Source organism: Lepisosteus oculatus, chromosome 8 (genome assembly GCF_040954835.1).
Source record: "Lepisosteus oculatus isolate fLepOcu1 chromosome 8, fLepOcu1.hap2, whole genome shotgun sequence".
NCBI lineage: Eukaryota > Metazoa > Chordata > Actinopteri > Semionotiformes > Lepisosteidae > Lepisosteus > Lepisosteus oculatus.
In genome coordinates, this window is record NC_090703.1 from 21,097,212 (window position 1) to 21,110,772 (window position 13,561).

Below are 13,561 nucleotides of genomic sequence, written 5' to 3' on the forward strand. Positions count from 1 at the left end.
TACAGCCTAAGAGCAGAGGGAAAGCAAAAATAATATTTTAAAAATAACACCACCAAACTAGAATGATGGGTAAAAACAGTTTTAAAGCAAGTGTCCAAAAACATGAAGAGTTAAAAATGAAGAGGTGGGTGAAGAACATTTCTAAACATAAGTGGCTCATTTGTCTGACCTACACCATGAGTTGGATGTGAAGTAATACTGTAAGAAGGAAGAATGGACCTGAAGGAAACTTTCCCTTTTTGTTGTTGCAGAGCATTTTCACCTGCGTTGTCTGCGTCGCCTCTAAGAGTCCTAAAGTTCTTGAGTGCTGAGCTCTGCTGAAACAGAAAAGCTGTGCATGCCCTACCTGCTTGCAGCCTGCAAGAAATCCCTGAAGAACTCCTGATGCCCAGGGAATGAAGGTGGAGGGCAGGGTCCCATGATGCTCTGCGGCTGGATAAGGCGTTCCTGAAGTCTCTTCAGGCGGCTCAGGTTGTCTGCACCCAGCATCCCCAGCAGGTCTGCGTCCGGGGCCTCGTCACCAGCCCCAGGAAGGTGAGGACCTTTACACATCTACAGGGAGAAGAGAGAAGAGCCATGTCGCTCCAGCACAACTAAAGCAATAAGAGAACCAGCTGCTAACTACTGATGAGTAGAGATGTGCGGTAAAAATTGGTATACCGGTAGACCGCAGTTCTTTAGTCACATGGTATGTTTTAGACTGTACTGGTCCGCTCGGTCATTTCCAGCAATTTCCATCAGCGGTTTTATTTTTCAGATTTTAAGAAAGATTTTCTACCGTTTACATTCCTAAAATCAAATTTGATTCAAAGAACAAAATCACGCTAAAATAATATCAGCCAATTGGTTCAGGACGACCTTGACTTTCATCGATACGGGCATTCCCAATCAAACAAAATGGCTAAGTATGAGATCGTCAAAACCACAAGGGCCAAAACTGACATATGAAAGGATTTTGGGCTGAAAAAACATAAATCTAGATTTGAGGAAGATATCAAAGTTTGTCGTCACTGTGACATGACAATCAAATGTATCACTGGCGGCAATTAACCTCTAATACCTTGTGAAAAAAGATTTAATCATTTAATGATGGGTATAAATCTGCATGTTGTTCTGTTACACTCTTCAGTGTTATTTCTAGTTCTTTGGTTCCAATAAAACAACAAAACAACATAATTTCCATTACTTTATTTTGCATACAACTCAATATGCTTTACTAATCATTAAATCAAACAATGAGAGAGTCTCCATATAAAAACATTCAAAATAGTTTGCGGTATACTGCGGTACATGCATGTGTACGATGTGTACGTTTCCAGAGGCAGTACCCAACCCTACTGCTGGGTGATCAACAGGCATAGTTACTGGTACAGAGAAGAGGAAAACACCTTCCATTAAACATCACGTCTTACTGTCTGTGATAAAGTGATGTGTGGAACTATAAGGCTGTAAAGAAGACTTAGCAAATTAAAGGTCAGTTAAAACATTCTGCTTCTGATGAATTACGCTACAATGATATGAAACCACTGTCGCATAAAAGAAAAGGGCAATTATAAAGAATGTGATTCCTTAAAGGTGTAAAGCCAGATTTCTTTTTTTACCTATTAAAAGCATCTCCTCATAATTCAATAGGCACGGCACAGTCATATACAGTCATGATATCCATGAGTTCCTGCTTCTCTCATCGCCATTACCTTCTTTCACACGTATTTAACAGGCAATGAATTAAAGAGATCCCAGTAACATGTAGGACTTGCCTAACACTGGACAATACTGGCATAAAGATAACAGGATTCTAGTTCCTGCAAACTGTTGTAAAGATGATACCATCTTCTCCAGAGCCACTGATAAGCCTCAGCAACATTTTTACTAACAAAGCATTCATTTACAGCAGTTTTCTCCTAGCACTACATGCAGTGCTGCACTGAACAACTTTCAAGTGTTGAAAAGTGCAATTATTACTGCATGTTGTATATACACCTAGCAAAAATGTATGTGGTGCTGTTGCCTGTTCATTATCACTGCCTGAATGGAGGACCACACCAAAACATTTGCCACACAAAGCACAAACATGTTCTCCTCAAACGCCACCAGGTCTGGGCCCTGATCCTACCCACCTGGAGGAGCTGCTTCTGGAAGAGTCTGGCGAAATGGCTGTGGTTCCCAGCAGCAGTCAGCTGACTAACCATAGCCCTGCAGGAGACACACATACAGAGAGCACGGTAGAGCTAATCTGGAGGAAGAAAGGCTGGCATTTGCCATCTTTGATGGGTATTTTCTTCTCCCACAAGGAACAAAAAGTCTTGACCCACATGAGCAGCTGCAGGGACCTTCATTGTACTGAAAACTTCTTAATAAACAGTGCAATGCAAAATTGCAATGCATTAGAATTGGAATATAGCCTTTTGGACTGCATTGGAAGTGCATTTAAAACTGAGAACAGGAGACACTTCTTTATGTGCACAGGGGTGGGAGTATGGAACAAGCCACCCAGCCATGTTGTTGAAGCCACTATCCTGGCTTCTTTCAAGAAAACAGCTGGATGAGATCCTTTAATTAACAAATTGGTTTGATGGGCAAAATGACCTCTTCTTTATGTGTCATCTTAATTAAAGGAAGACAAAAATCAACCATTCTGACACTTGATATAACAGGTTTTGTTTACTTTTATTTAGATCTGTATAGTCATAAAAAATAAGGTTACAAAATGAGGAGGCCATTCCATCAAGCAAAATACACTATTATTTTGTCACATTTTTATTCAGTGTGAGCTGAAAAGTGCCATACTTTATTATCTGACTTACTGAATAATAAGAAAATATCAAACTAAAACTAACAGACTTGTAGAACTGGGAGACAGAGGGAAATTCCTACATCACAATTTTGATTAGTGATCAATCAATAAGCATGTCTTCACCTCACATGTTTTGAATTATTTCTGGAGTTCTTACCTGATTCTGTTTCCCAGCACTCGGTCAAATTCCCACTCTGGTTCCTTGTGATAATCCTCCCACTCTCTCAGCAACTCATAGAAAATATCCCTGAACACAACAAGTCACAGCTGATAATCATGCCCACACACTGAATATCCACAGTGTATACTGAACAGCCTCTCAAACAGGTTCAAAAACAACATTCAATACATTCTCCATCATCTATAGTGTTATACAGGGGCAGGGGGTAGAGAGAGGCTCAATCGCTAGATTCGTCTCACAATCTTAGTTTGTTGCATGTCTAATTTCAAAGTTGCTCTTAACAACTTTCAGCTCAGTTTCATCTCACTCTGCTTCTTTTTAACACAAGACCCCCATCAGTCAGAACATATCACAAATAAGCAAATTTGCAAATGTTACATTCGTGGACATCACGACCCTACTCTACTACAACTAGTGTGGTTAGTCAAAGACTTCTACTTAAAACATTGTTTAAAAGAGGATTTGCAAGTGCACTGGTACATTATAGCTATCGAATTCCAGTAAAATATAACCAAATACAATTCAGACACTGTAGGGAATACTAACCAGCTTATCAGACCTGTAATGTACAAAACAAATATGTGATTTACAACAATGTTTTTCATTAAATGGGAACTGGGTTTGTACTTACACTAAAATCAACAGTTTCGATTTCACCAAAATCTCAGATTTAGGTTGATGTAAGTATTGACTTAATCAGCTGCATGCTTTATCACTGTGAAGTTTGATACATTTTTAACAGCTGTGGATAATACTCAAACAGGTGGAACAAGTTTGCTGGTGGGCTCTTAGCCTACTCTTCTGTTGCAGGCATAACAGCATTCTGAAAGCCATCCCATCAGGGCTGAGCCCTAAACAAACACAGCCTTGACATGCTAATCCATTCACAACTAACTCTGTGATAACTCTGACATCGCACCCAGCTGAGCAGCACCACAGAGGTCACTTGTGTCCCCAAGAATGAATCCACACTTCTGTTGACACTAGATTTCCATCCAGTCCACTCCTGCCCCCTACCTCTGTTTCTTGAAGATATGGAAGGCCCTTTCGTTAGGAAAATTGGAGCGGTTGTCAGTGTCAGGCTGGAAGGAGACTGACAGAATGACAGGCAGCAGAGTGGGGGACACCTGCATGAGAACATGAGAGCATAAGAAAGGTTATGAACACGAAGAGGCCATTAAGCACATAGAGCCCATTAGGTACTATAGTTAGTGGCTCATTAAACTGAACATTCAACCATTGCTTGAAAGAAGCCAGGTTATCAGCTTCAACAACATGGCTGGGTAGCTTGTTCCACACACACCCCCCCCACAATCTTTTGTGTCAAGGCGTGGTTTTTAATGCCCTTTTACAAGGCCTCCACTCCTGAAGTTCTGTTATCTCATGTGCAGTGCAATGCTGCATCTGTCAGACCCTGCACAGTGCACAAAAGTACAAGACAACCCACTACTGCAGTGCTCTCGGTTTCCACCTCAGAGCCACTCTTATGTTACTGAAGCTGCTCTCCAGAGCCCCCGATGGAGTGACCAGCCCACCCACCTTGGCAGTGCTGTTCTCATGGGCATCCATCAGCCGGTCCCGCAGGGCGGGCGAGAACAAGGCCACCCTCTCGTTCTCCGCCAGCAGTCGCAGTGTGTCATGATCCAGGTGCGACATCAGCCTGCAGCACATAGCACACAGCCAGCCAGTCACTTAACCCTCTCGTGTCTTCAACAAGACCGGCGGACAAGAATGGTCACATGGTTCAACGTGAGGTCCCAACTGCTTTATGTTTTCCACATGCTTTGTTTTCTTGGTTTTGGAAGTTTCTTGAATTATACTGTCAAATTATGTTTTTATGTATTGTAAAGTGTTTTTGATGACTACTTTCAAAGGCACTGTATAAAATAAAAGTTCATTATTTCAAAAGCCGAGTTCTGTTGTTGAATCGGAGTCGGATTTGGTTATAGTTTACTGGAATTGGGTAGCTATTATGTACCAGTGTACTTGCAAATCCTCTTTTAAACAATGTTTTAACTAGCAGTCTTTGACTAACCACACTAGTTGAAGTAGAGTAGGGTCTCAATGTCTATGAATGCAACATTTGCACATTTTCTTTGATGATTTGTTCTGGCTGATTGGGTCTTGTGTTTAAGAGTAGCAGAGTGAGATGAAACAGAGCTGAAAGTTGTTAAAAGCAACTTTCAAATTAGATATGCAACAGACTAAGATCGTGAGATGAAACTAGCGATTGAGCCTCTCTCTACTCCCTGCCCCTGTATAACACTATAGATGAAGGAAAATGTATTGAATGTTGTTTTTGAACCTGTTTGAGAAGCTCTTTTGGTGTACACAGTGGATATTCAGAGTGTGAACATGATTATCAATTGAGACCTGTTGTGTTCAGAGATATGTTCCATGAGCTGCTCAGAGAGTGGGAAGATTATCACAAGGAACCTTCATTATTTCAAAAGTTGAGTTCTGTTGTTGAGTCAACAGGTGGAAATCCCTGATTTTTTGTGTGAATAGTCTACATTCCATTATTACACAGAAAACTTCCTTAGTCATTTAAACATTTAATTACTTTGTGGCATTTGTAACAGTTTCTGCTTAAGATATGTTTTCCCCAGGCAGACAAGACAGAGATTTCCTGACTTAGGAAAGGAGCTCAGTCACTTATTTAACCTCCAGCTTGTCTCTGATTATCCCTAGAAGACCTTACACTTGTCCCACGTGTCCCAGGAAGGCTTACTCAAACTGATTTTCCAAGACTCTGACGGCGAAGAAGACACAGTTGTGCAGAGTCCCAAGGTAGTGCCTATCCAGCACATCTGAAAAGAATACGAGAATTGGATTGAAAGGCAGTCATCATTGCCGATTCTATCTAAGCCTGAAACAGAAAAACAGCCTTGCAGTTCCCCTTTAAATCAAAGGACATGAGAATGAGAAAAGAAGTGGATTTAACCGACTACAGTCCTGCTAAAGGCTGCAACGAGGGAAAAAACACAGAGCTCGTTGGAGAAATGGAGCGCTCACCATCAGATTCACCCAGGGACAGCTTCCCTTCCTTGGCAGGGAGAGGCGCTCGAGACGTCAGCAGCTGTAGCACGAAGAAAAGCTCCAGGATCACACTGGGCACCAGGTTCTCTGCACAGAAAAGCAGAGCGTGTCCAGGCCTGCAAGAACTCCAGCCACTGGGCTGAGGCTCGTTTCCACTCATCCGGGCTGGACAATTCAACTCCAGGGGAAGCAGCCATACGTTTCCTTACAAATTCATTCATTCATGTACAAATTCCCCTGATCCTTGATCCGAACAGTGTTTCAAAAATATCACAGAAAACTGCTGAAATACCCGCTTTTACAAAATTAAGAATGGCAAAACAGACAAGAAACAGAGGACTTGTAGTCATTTTTTTAAAGCAACTTTAGAGGTTTAGTCAATTGATTACAGATACGGTGATGCACAGCATCAATATATCTCATAGGTGTTTTTGTAGTTAAAAAAGTTCAATAACACTGGCAAATATACCTATTACGTATGGTGCAATTTAAAAATGCCAATGTTGAAAATACAGTCCAAGACAGTAACTCAATGTGAACAAGTAATTAAGACTATTTTGCAGGTTCCTTGCAGTGTAAGGGGGTATACCTACTGGCTGGGAAACTGCTAACATCACTAGAAACAGCACAGTACCAGGGTAGTTCCGATTTCGACTGTAAGTCCCGGGTTGTAAAGGACTTCTATTCATACAAAGGTAAGAAAACTGCACAAGGCCCCCATGTCCCCCCAACTCCGCAGACTCTCCCAGCCTCATACCAGCGACACAGGTGCAGTATAGCTGAGCCAGCAGGTCCAGCTCACTGGAGAAGGTCACTTTGCAGAGGTCAGCACAAGAGGCCAGGGGGTCGGCCTGCATGTTAGAACTTGCTCTGCTCCCGGGCTTAGTGGGGGTACAAGGATCCAGGACAGGGGAGGCAGGGGAGAAATTCTGCTGAGCCAGTTTGGACCTGGAGAGAAGTGGAGGGAGACAAGAGAGAAAGAGTAGATTATAGGAGTTAGCCATACAGTGAAAATAACATCTTGTTTTACCACGTCGAGACAGAATTAAAGTTAACAAGACAGCATAAGAGGTCAATTATCCCACAGAAATTCTACGTTACCGTCTGCATCGGGCCCCACAATGAAGTAATTACTGGTTTGTATCAGAGCCATATTGGCTCAGTATTGTGCTCTTTGACAAGTCGACTTGCCTGAATGTTAGACCTGTATTTCAACTGGCACTAAACTAAAACGTGCACAGTTACGACCACCTAAACTGAAAAGTTTCAATGCAACCACGGCTTCAATGAAACAAGAAAATATTTTTCCACAACATCTTTTTTAGAAAAGGTCACCCTTTTCTCTCAAAAGAAATGGAAGATTATCTAGTATGGGTTTTTCAAAAGTTTGCCTATTTTTACTCTGTGTTCTTTTATGTGATCAATAAGTAAAAATCACAAGAAAATTAGACGGTGTGTAAAAGATACACAGTATCACACTTGTATCACACTTGTAGACTGCAAGTAGGCACACTTGCAGTCTTGCACCCTTCATATGCGCATTCTCGCTCAAGTCTGCAAGGGCTAAGGGTGTCCCAATTGTACATTTGTGTTTCATGAGGGTGCTCACAAGCACCCCCCAATGCACCCTTCCCTTAAGTCCGAGCAGACTCTGCTGAAGGGAATTACATTGTAGCCTATCAAAGCAGAGAGAAGTTGCCATGGAGAACACAATATTCAAGCGTTGGTAAAATCTATCTTTTTTTACAGCTTTAAAAACTTGTAATACTTTAAGGAAAAACAAAATTTCATAGGCTACTTTAGATTCATGCTGTATGTATTCTTGGTACATGGTTTTGACATAAAGCTTTTATTTTGTTACCTCATTTCAACTGATGAATATTAATTTACCTGTGGTGTATTTTGTACATGGAATATTTAATAGTACAAAGCTTTTTGACGTACTGCCAAGTTTACCTTGTAGTAGTATAATGTAGTTTACTTTGAATGAACATGGATGAACACGTTATGTTCCACGTACTGTCATTTTTGTACCGGGACAGATGACATGAAATGCATTTAGTGGTACAAAGCTAAGAATAAACAGCGGTATCGAGCCCACTCAACATGAATGAGCATGATGTGCAAGTTCAGACGAGATGAAATTCAATTTCAGCAAACTATGGGCAGAGAATGAAAAATTCTTTGAAACTGCACTTGGCTAAGGTTAGCTACTGGAAAAGAAGCATCAACAACAGACAGCACTTGGCCCCTGAGCTGTGTACCCAGAGAGTGCTGTCACGCGGGTGTGTCCCATTACCCTTTTTATAACGACGCCCCCTCGAATACTTGCGCACAACTGTGCTACGTCACAGAAGTGCTGAACCTTAGGGTTCAGTACGGGAATTGGGACATGGCATTACTCGTCATTAGGCTGCTCTCATTTATCTCAACTCAAAGAAGAAAATCTCCAAACCACTTGTCTGTGACCATTCTCTCCACTCTGGGAGCCTGACGGTCCATCACTGTACCTCTCTCTGCGCAGCAGCTCCCTCTCTTCCTGCAGCGCATTTGGGGTACCCCTCTGTGGAGCGGCCCCGGGGGATTCTGGGATAGAAGGCGGGCTGGGCGGCTTGCTGACAGGTGTGGAGGTGAAGCAGTTCTTTGGCTTGGAAAGCGGGCGCTCTTGGCTCACTGGCGTCGGGTTGATCCGGCGAGATGGCTTTGTCCGTCTGTGAGGGGGCGGACAGGCGAAAAGGAAGCACAATCATTCTCTCAACCGATCATTAAGGGAACAGACGGTTCCGCTACGTAAAACGGTCTTCTCATGTCACTTTTCACAAGCTCCTACGCGTTCTGTGTAACACTTGCCCAGCGTCGTAACTTGTCATTTCAACCAATTACTAAACCTGTAAAGCTAACAACGTCTTAAAAAACTGAGATCAAGTGTGTCAGCGAGCACTTCTCAGAGCTATTGAATATTGGGATCATGTAGGAATAGGACTCAAATTAGCCACTTTACAGCATGTTTTAAACAAAAACATACACAGTAGTGCATATCTGTGAAATTCTCCACAGACCCTGAAACGACCTGAGACTTGATTATTAACACAGTAGCTCTCATTAAAAAACTCTCAGTCTTGCATCCTGAAAGCTTTCCTACATCTACAAAACCGGAAACTGTCACCAGAAAGATGACCGCTTACATTTATCAGTCAGTCGCTTGGGAATTTAAAGAGATTGTCCTGGGAAGCTGATCTAAATGCACAGAAGAGACTCACACAGGGGAGGCAGGAGAGGCACCAACAGGAGGGAAGTCCTCCAGGTTGTTGAGGTTGAGCTGGGGAGAGACAGGAGGCTCGGCCTTACTGCCGCCACTCTTCCTGCCAGCCCCGCCCACCGGGCTATCCCAGCGCCCCTGTTCCTCGCTCTGGCCCCGCCCCGCCGGGCGCCCCGCCCCCCCGCTCCTCCTGCGCCCGCGGCGCTGCGCGGGCTGCTGCTCCGGCGGCGACAGCAGGAAGTCTCCCAGACTGGCGCGCTGGGCAGACCGCCTCTCGGGCGCGGAGGGGCGCGGGGCGGGGCTCCACCCCGAACTGAAGGATGGGCTGCTCAGGGCACTGATCCCACTCAGGGAGTGGGCTCCCGGAGGGTCCTGCTCCGCGGGGCTGCCGCAGGGGGGTGGGGAGAACAGCTGCACCCGGGACGCTCCCTTTGAGGGCCCCCTGCAGCCCCGCCGCTCGCCGAGGAAGCTGGGAGTCCGGGTGCCCTGCGGGCCGGGCGTCTTGGCTGGCGTGGAGGGACCATTGGCCAGGACGTGGCAGGCCTGCTCCCGCAGGAAGTTCAGAAGAAACGGCACAAAGTCCTTCCGCTGAATCCCGATGCTCACCAAAGCTTCTGCCCCATTCTTCTGCCAGGACAAAAGACAAGAGGTCTCAGATGTTCCACCAGCATCTTTACAAAAGACGGCAGCTTGGGCTCTTGCCGTGACCATTCAGAATATTTAATGAAATCCAATTCACCACCAGCTGTGAGCTCTTGCCAATCACTGGCACTGGGTGGCAACGTCACCCAGCGTTGAGTCAACCAGCACAGGCTCTTCTCAACATGAAATGATTCAAATCTGCTTTTCGTCTTCATTCCTACAATTTGTAAAAGAGCCTAGTGCTCCTCTCGCCTAAAATGGATCTTATTTCAAGTCTCGCAGCTCTCAAGTGGAAATGGCTGCCTTATGATTTGGCAGTGAAATATAACCTGGAATCTCTTAACTGCACACGAGCGCACAAAATATATCCCAGAACAATTCAAGTGCACAATTTTTGTAAAAATGTTTTTTGTGTGTGTGTGTGTGCTTTTTGTTGCCATTCTCATGTGTAACACATCAAGTAGATCTGGCATTGATAGTTACAAAAACTCACAGAATGCCCAGTCATGAAGAGTAGGTTAGCATTGTATCTTATCACACATCCCCAGACAGCGGGGAACTCTCAGCACACACTGTTGTTGGATCATGAACACCAAGAACAGCTATAATGGTGTGCAATATAGGGCAGAATGGCATAGTGGTTATCATCACTGCCTTGCAGCTCTGAGGCCCTGGGTCCAATTCCTGAGGTGCTAAATGCACAGAGTTTGTATGGTTCTCCCAGTGTTTGTGTGGGTTTCCTCCCCCAGTCCAAAGACATACTGGCAGATATTGGATTCTGGGAAACCTGACCCTGGTATGAGTGTGTACTGTGTACGTGTCTCTTTGTGTGCCCTGCAATGGACTGGTATACTGCCTTGTGCCCGTTGCTCCACTGCAACCCCTTTTAATTGGATAAAGCAATCAGAATGTGGATGTATAGTGTGCTATATACAGTATGGGGTCTGTTAAGCTAGTTCTATGTGGGGTGTTAATGCACTGTGTACAAGAGAAAGGACAGCTAAGACAGCTTCCCTATTTCAACAGTGCTTGGTCATTAGTGGCACCAGAAGGGCTCTCACTTGAGCTCAAGAAACCCCTAAAAGAGGGATCCCAGTGATTGCCAGTCTTACAGGTGACTATAAACCATCTGTATTTAATGATATACAGAGCATACTGATTGTTGTTCCAAATGATTTCTAGACTACTGAATTTATCAAGTCACATTTGACCACTCACAGCTCAGGCAGACTCCTGTCCTCAAAGGTGATCTTGCATAGTGTAGCACATTGGGGGCACTTCTCTTTTGTGAGCTGCCGTCTTTTGATCGTCTCCCAACACCACTTGCTTCTCGTTTCATGCCTATTACTAGATTTTGCATAACCGATATGCTGACCTAACTTAATAGCGAGATATGTCTGCTGCAAGGCAGTACAATTTCATAAAATATCATTTGCAGGTTAACACATGATTTGTGCAATCCAATGCACAAATCTGCATTGCACAATATCGATTATATGGATCTACAGAAGTGAACCAAACACTGAGGACTCTTCAATTTAGGCTGTTTCTGAGGGATGTCGAATGTGTTATGTCGGACATGTAAGTGCAGAAACTGTCACCCTGCTACAGTGAGGACAACACTGCTGCCACACAGATTTGAGTCTGGGCTGCCTGTCCATGAGGAGTCTGCATGCTCTCTCCAGGTGCCAAGGACAGACATTCAGGCTGCCTGGCTACTCTGATTAACCCTTTGCAGCACAGGGTGTTGCTGCCGTGACCACCAGCACTTGAGCTTGAAGGGGTGAATGGCCTCTTTACTGCAACCATTTCTGTTACAGATGTATGTTGATATATCCAGTTATTTAGACCCACTTTACTCTAAGAACAAGAAAACAGGTTTTGTCTGCTCTACTGACATCACAGTAGCATATAAAAACGGAACCTGAACCTGTCAGCAATATACTTGTACACAGCATTTAGGTGGAGGCTTTCAGCTACTAAGCAGATTACAAACAAGGAACCCTCTTACAAAGATTCTGAACAAGATCTAAGTTTTAAAAAAAGCCCGCTACACAAGTGACAAGAGGGTAAACTGAAGTTTCTCCACGCTTAAGAATAAAAGTGTCAGGCAAAGGCAACCGGAAAAACTCCGCGTCATACTCATGTTGCCATCCGCCAATCATTCTCATTATGTGCTGACTGGCTCCAGGTCCGGGTGTTCATGCCCTGCACAGCTGAACCGCGCCATCCTGTTTGCAATGTGAACATTCACAACTTCTGCTTTGTCTTCCATGCCCGGGCCCAATGTTGCTGTGTAGTGCTCGCTACAGCTGATACTGCAAATCCCAACCCACAAGCACAAGTATAGCCTTTGCAATCAGCATCTTCGCATAGCGGTTTGCTGCCTCCTCTTCCCCTAAATCGCCGGCCACCGTTTCTGACCTGCTCGTTTCTGATCCACCGCACGGCCTGACTCGCCTCCACCTTCCTCTGCAGCACGGATTCCAAAACAGCCGCCATTCCGCACTGAGCACGCGCAGCACGACGGGAGCGCGCCTCGGTGCTGCAGACGCACGCAGTGCGCAGCCGAGAGGTGCACGGTTAGTGAAAAAAATAGTTTCATTTACTGTATGGCTTTATAAGAAACTAGCCGAGGATGTTTTGTTCAGCTAAGCACGGAAATTAAATGCGGTGCGGTGAAAGTTACACGCTTCGCCTCTTCTGATAATTCAGCAGTTTTAGCATTATTTCCAGAATCTAAATATTTCAGATTAATGATAGTTTTGAGTATACACCGGCATTAATACAGGCTTCCGTTAAATAACACAATGTGGTAGTCCAAAGTGCTTGCGTAGGGTTTGAAAAAATGAAAATATAATTTATTGTACAGTATATGCATGCTCTGCAGTTCTGACTCGCAGCATTTCAATCCCCACGACACGAAGTGGCAAATCCACTCACTGTGCCTCACAGCACAGTGTCCTGTCAGCAGCGTAGAAGAACAGATTACTCACTACTAATGTACACAAAACACTCCTGAACGACACATCAATACCCAAACAAACATTACATAGCTTTATGTCATGAAATAATCCGGTCCTAGTACGTCATCGTTCCACAGCTCCCCCGTGCGGCGGATACAACCATAAATAAATGTGCAAGACCTTTAACAAAGATGAACAAAGGTATTCCGGACAACTCCGTGAATTTTCCAACCTTTAAAAACAGCACAGTGACTACCGATGCATTGTGTATATATCTGCCAAAACCCAATTCCCATGTTATAGTACGACTTTGGCCAAACGTGTCATTGATCAGCAAGTCATCAGCCGGGCAGAAGAAAAAAGAACTGTTTGTATCTAGGAAGTTTTTCTACAAAGAGTGGAGGTCTTTATTTTCTTATTCTGAAAAACAATAAAAGTATCATACTGTATATGTCTCGGGTGTGTTTGTACAGTGTGCATGCCTGAAAATGTTTAAACAAATTATATCCCTCAAACATAAATGCTGTCAAATTACACTGGAGATGTGCAGTATTATGGGTGGTTATGATGATGAGGTGGTTAGCATTGCTGTCTTGCACCACCTGGGTCCTGGGTTGGGTTCAGTTCTTGACCTGGGGTCTGTCTGCATGGACTTTTTATGTTGTCTTTCCATAGGTTTC

At 44.1% G+C, this 13,561-nt stretch overlaps 1 protein-coding gene across 1 annotated transcript in view; it reads right to left on the bottom strand.

Annotated features, from left to right (window-relative positions):
* The window catches only part of cdan1 (codanin 1), a 28,445-nt gene extending 15,936 nt beyond the window's left edge, over positions 1-12,509 (bottom strand). The window contains exons 1-11 of the mRNA XM_015351050.2: positions 12,340-12,509; positions 9,275-9,900; positions 8,525-8,725; positions 6,772-6,962; positions 5,991-6,101; positions 5,707-5,785; positions 4,515-4,635; positions 3,993-4,102; positions 2,952-3,041; positions 2,118-2,193; positions 347-552 (exon numbers count right to left, since the gene is read on the bottom strand). Coding sequence (XP_015206536.2) covers positions 347-552; positions 2,118-2,193; positions 2,952-3,041; positions 3,993-4,102; positions 4,515-4,635; positions 5,707-5,785; positions 5,991-6,101; positions 6,772-6,962; positions 8,525-8,725; positions 9,275-9,900; positions 12,340-12,417 — 1,889 coding nt within the window. The 5' untranslated portion in view covers positions 12,418-12,509. The remainder of the gene's footprint in view (positions 1-346; positions 553-2,117; positions 2,194-2,951; positions 3,042-3,992; positions 4,103-4,514; positions 4,636-5,706; positions 5,786-5,990; positions 6,102-6,771; positions 6,963-8,524; positions 8,726-9,274; positions 9,901-12,339) is intronic.
* Between the last annotated feature and the right edge of the window lie 1,052 nt (positions 12,510-13,561).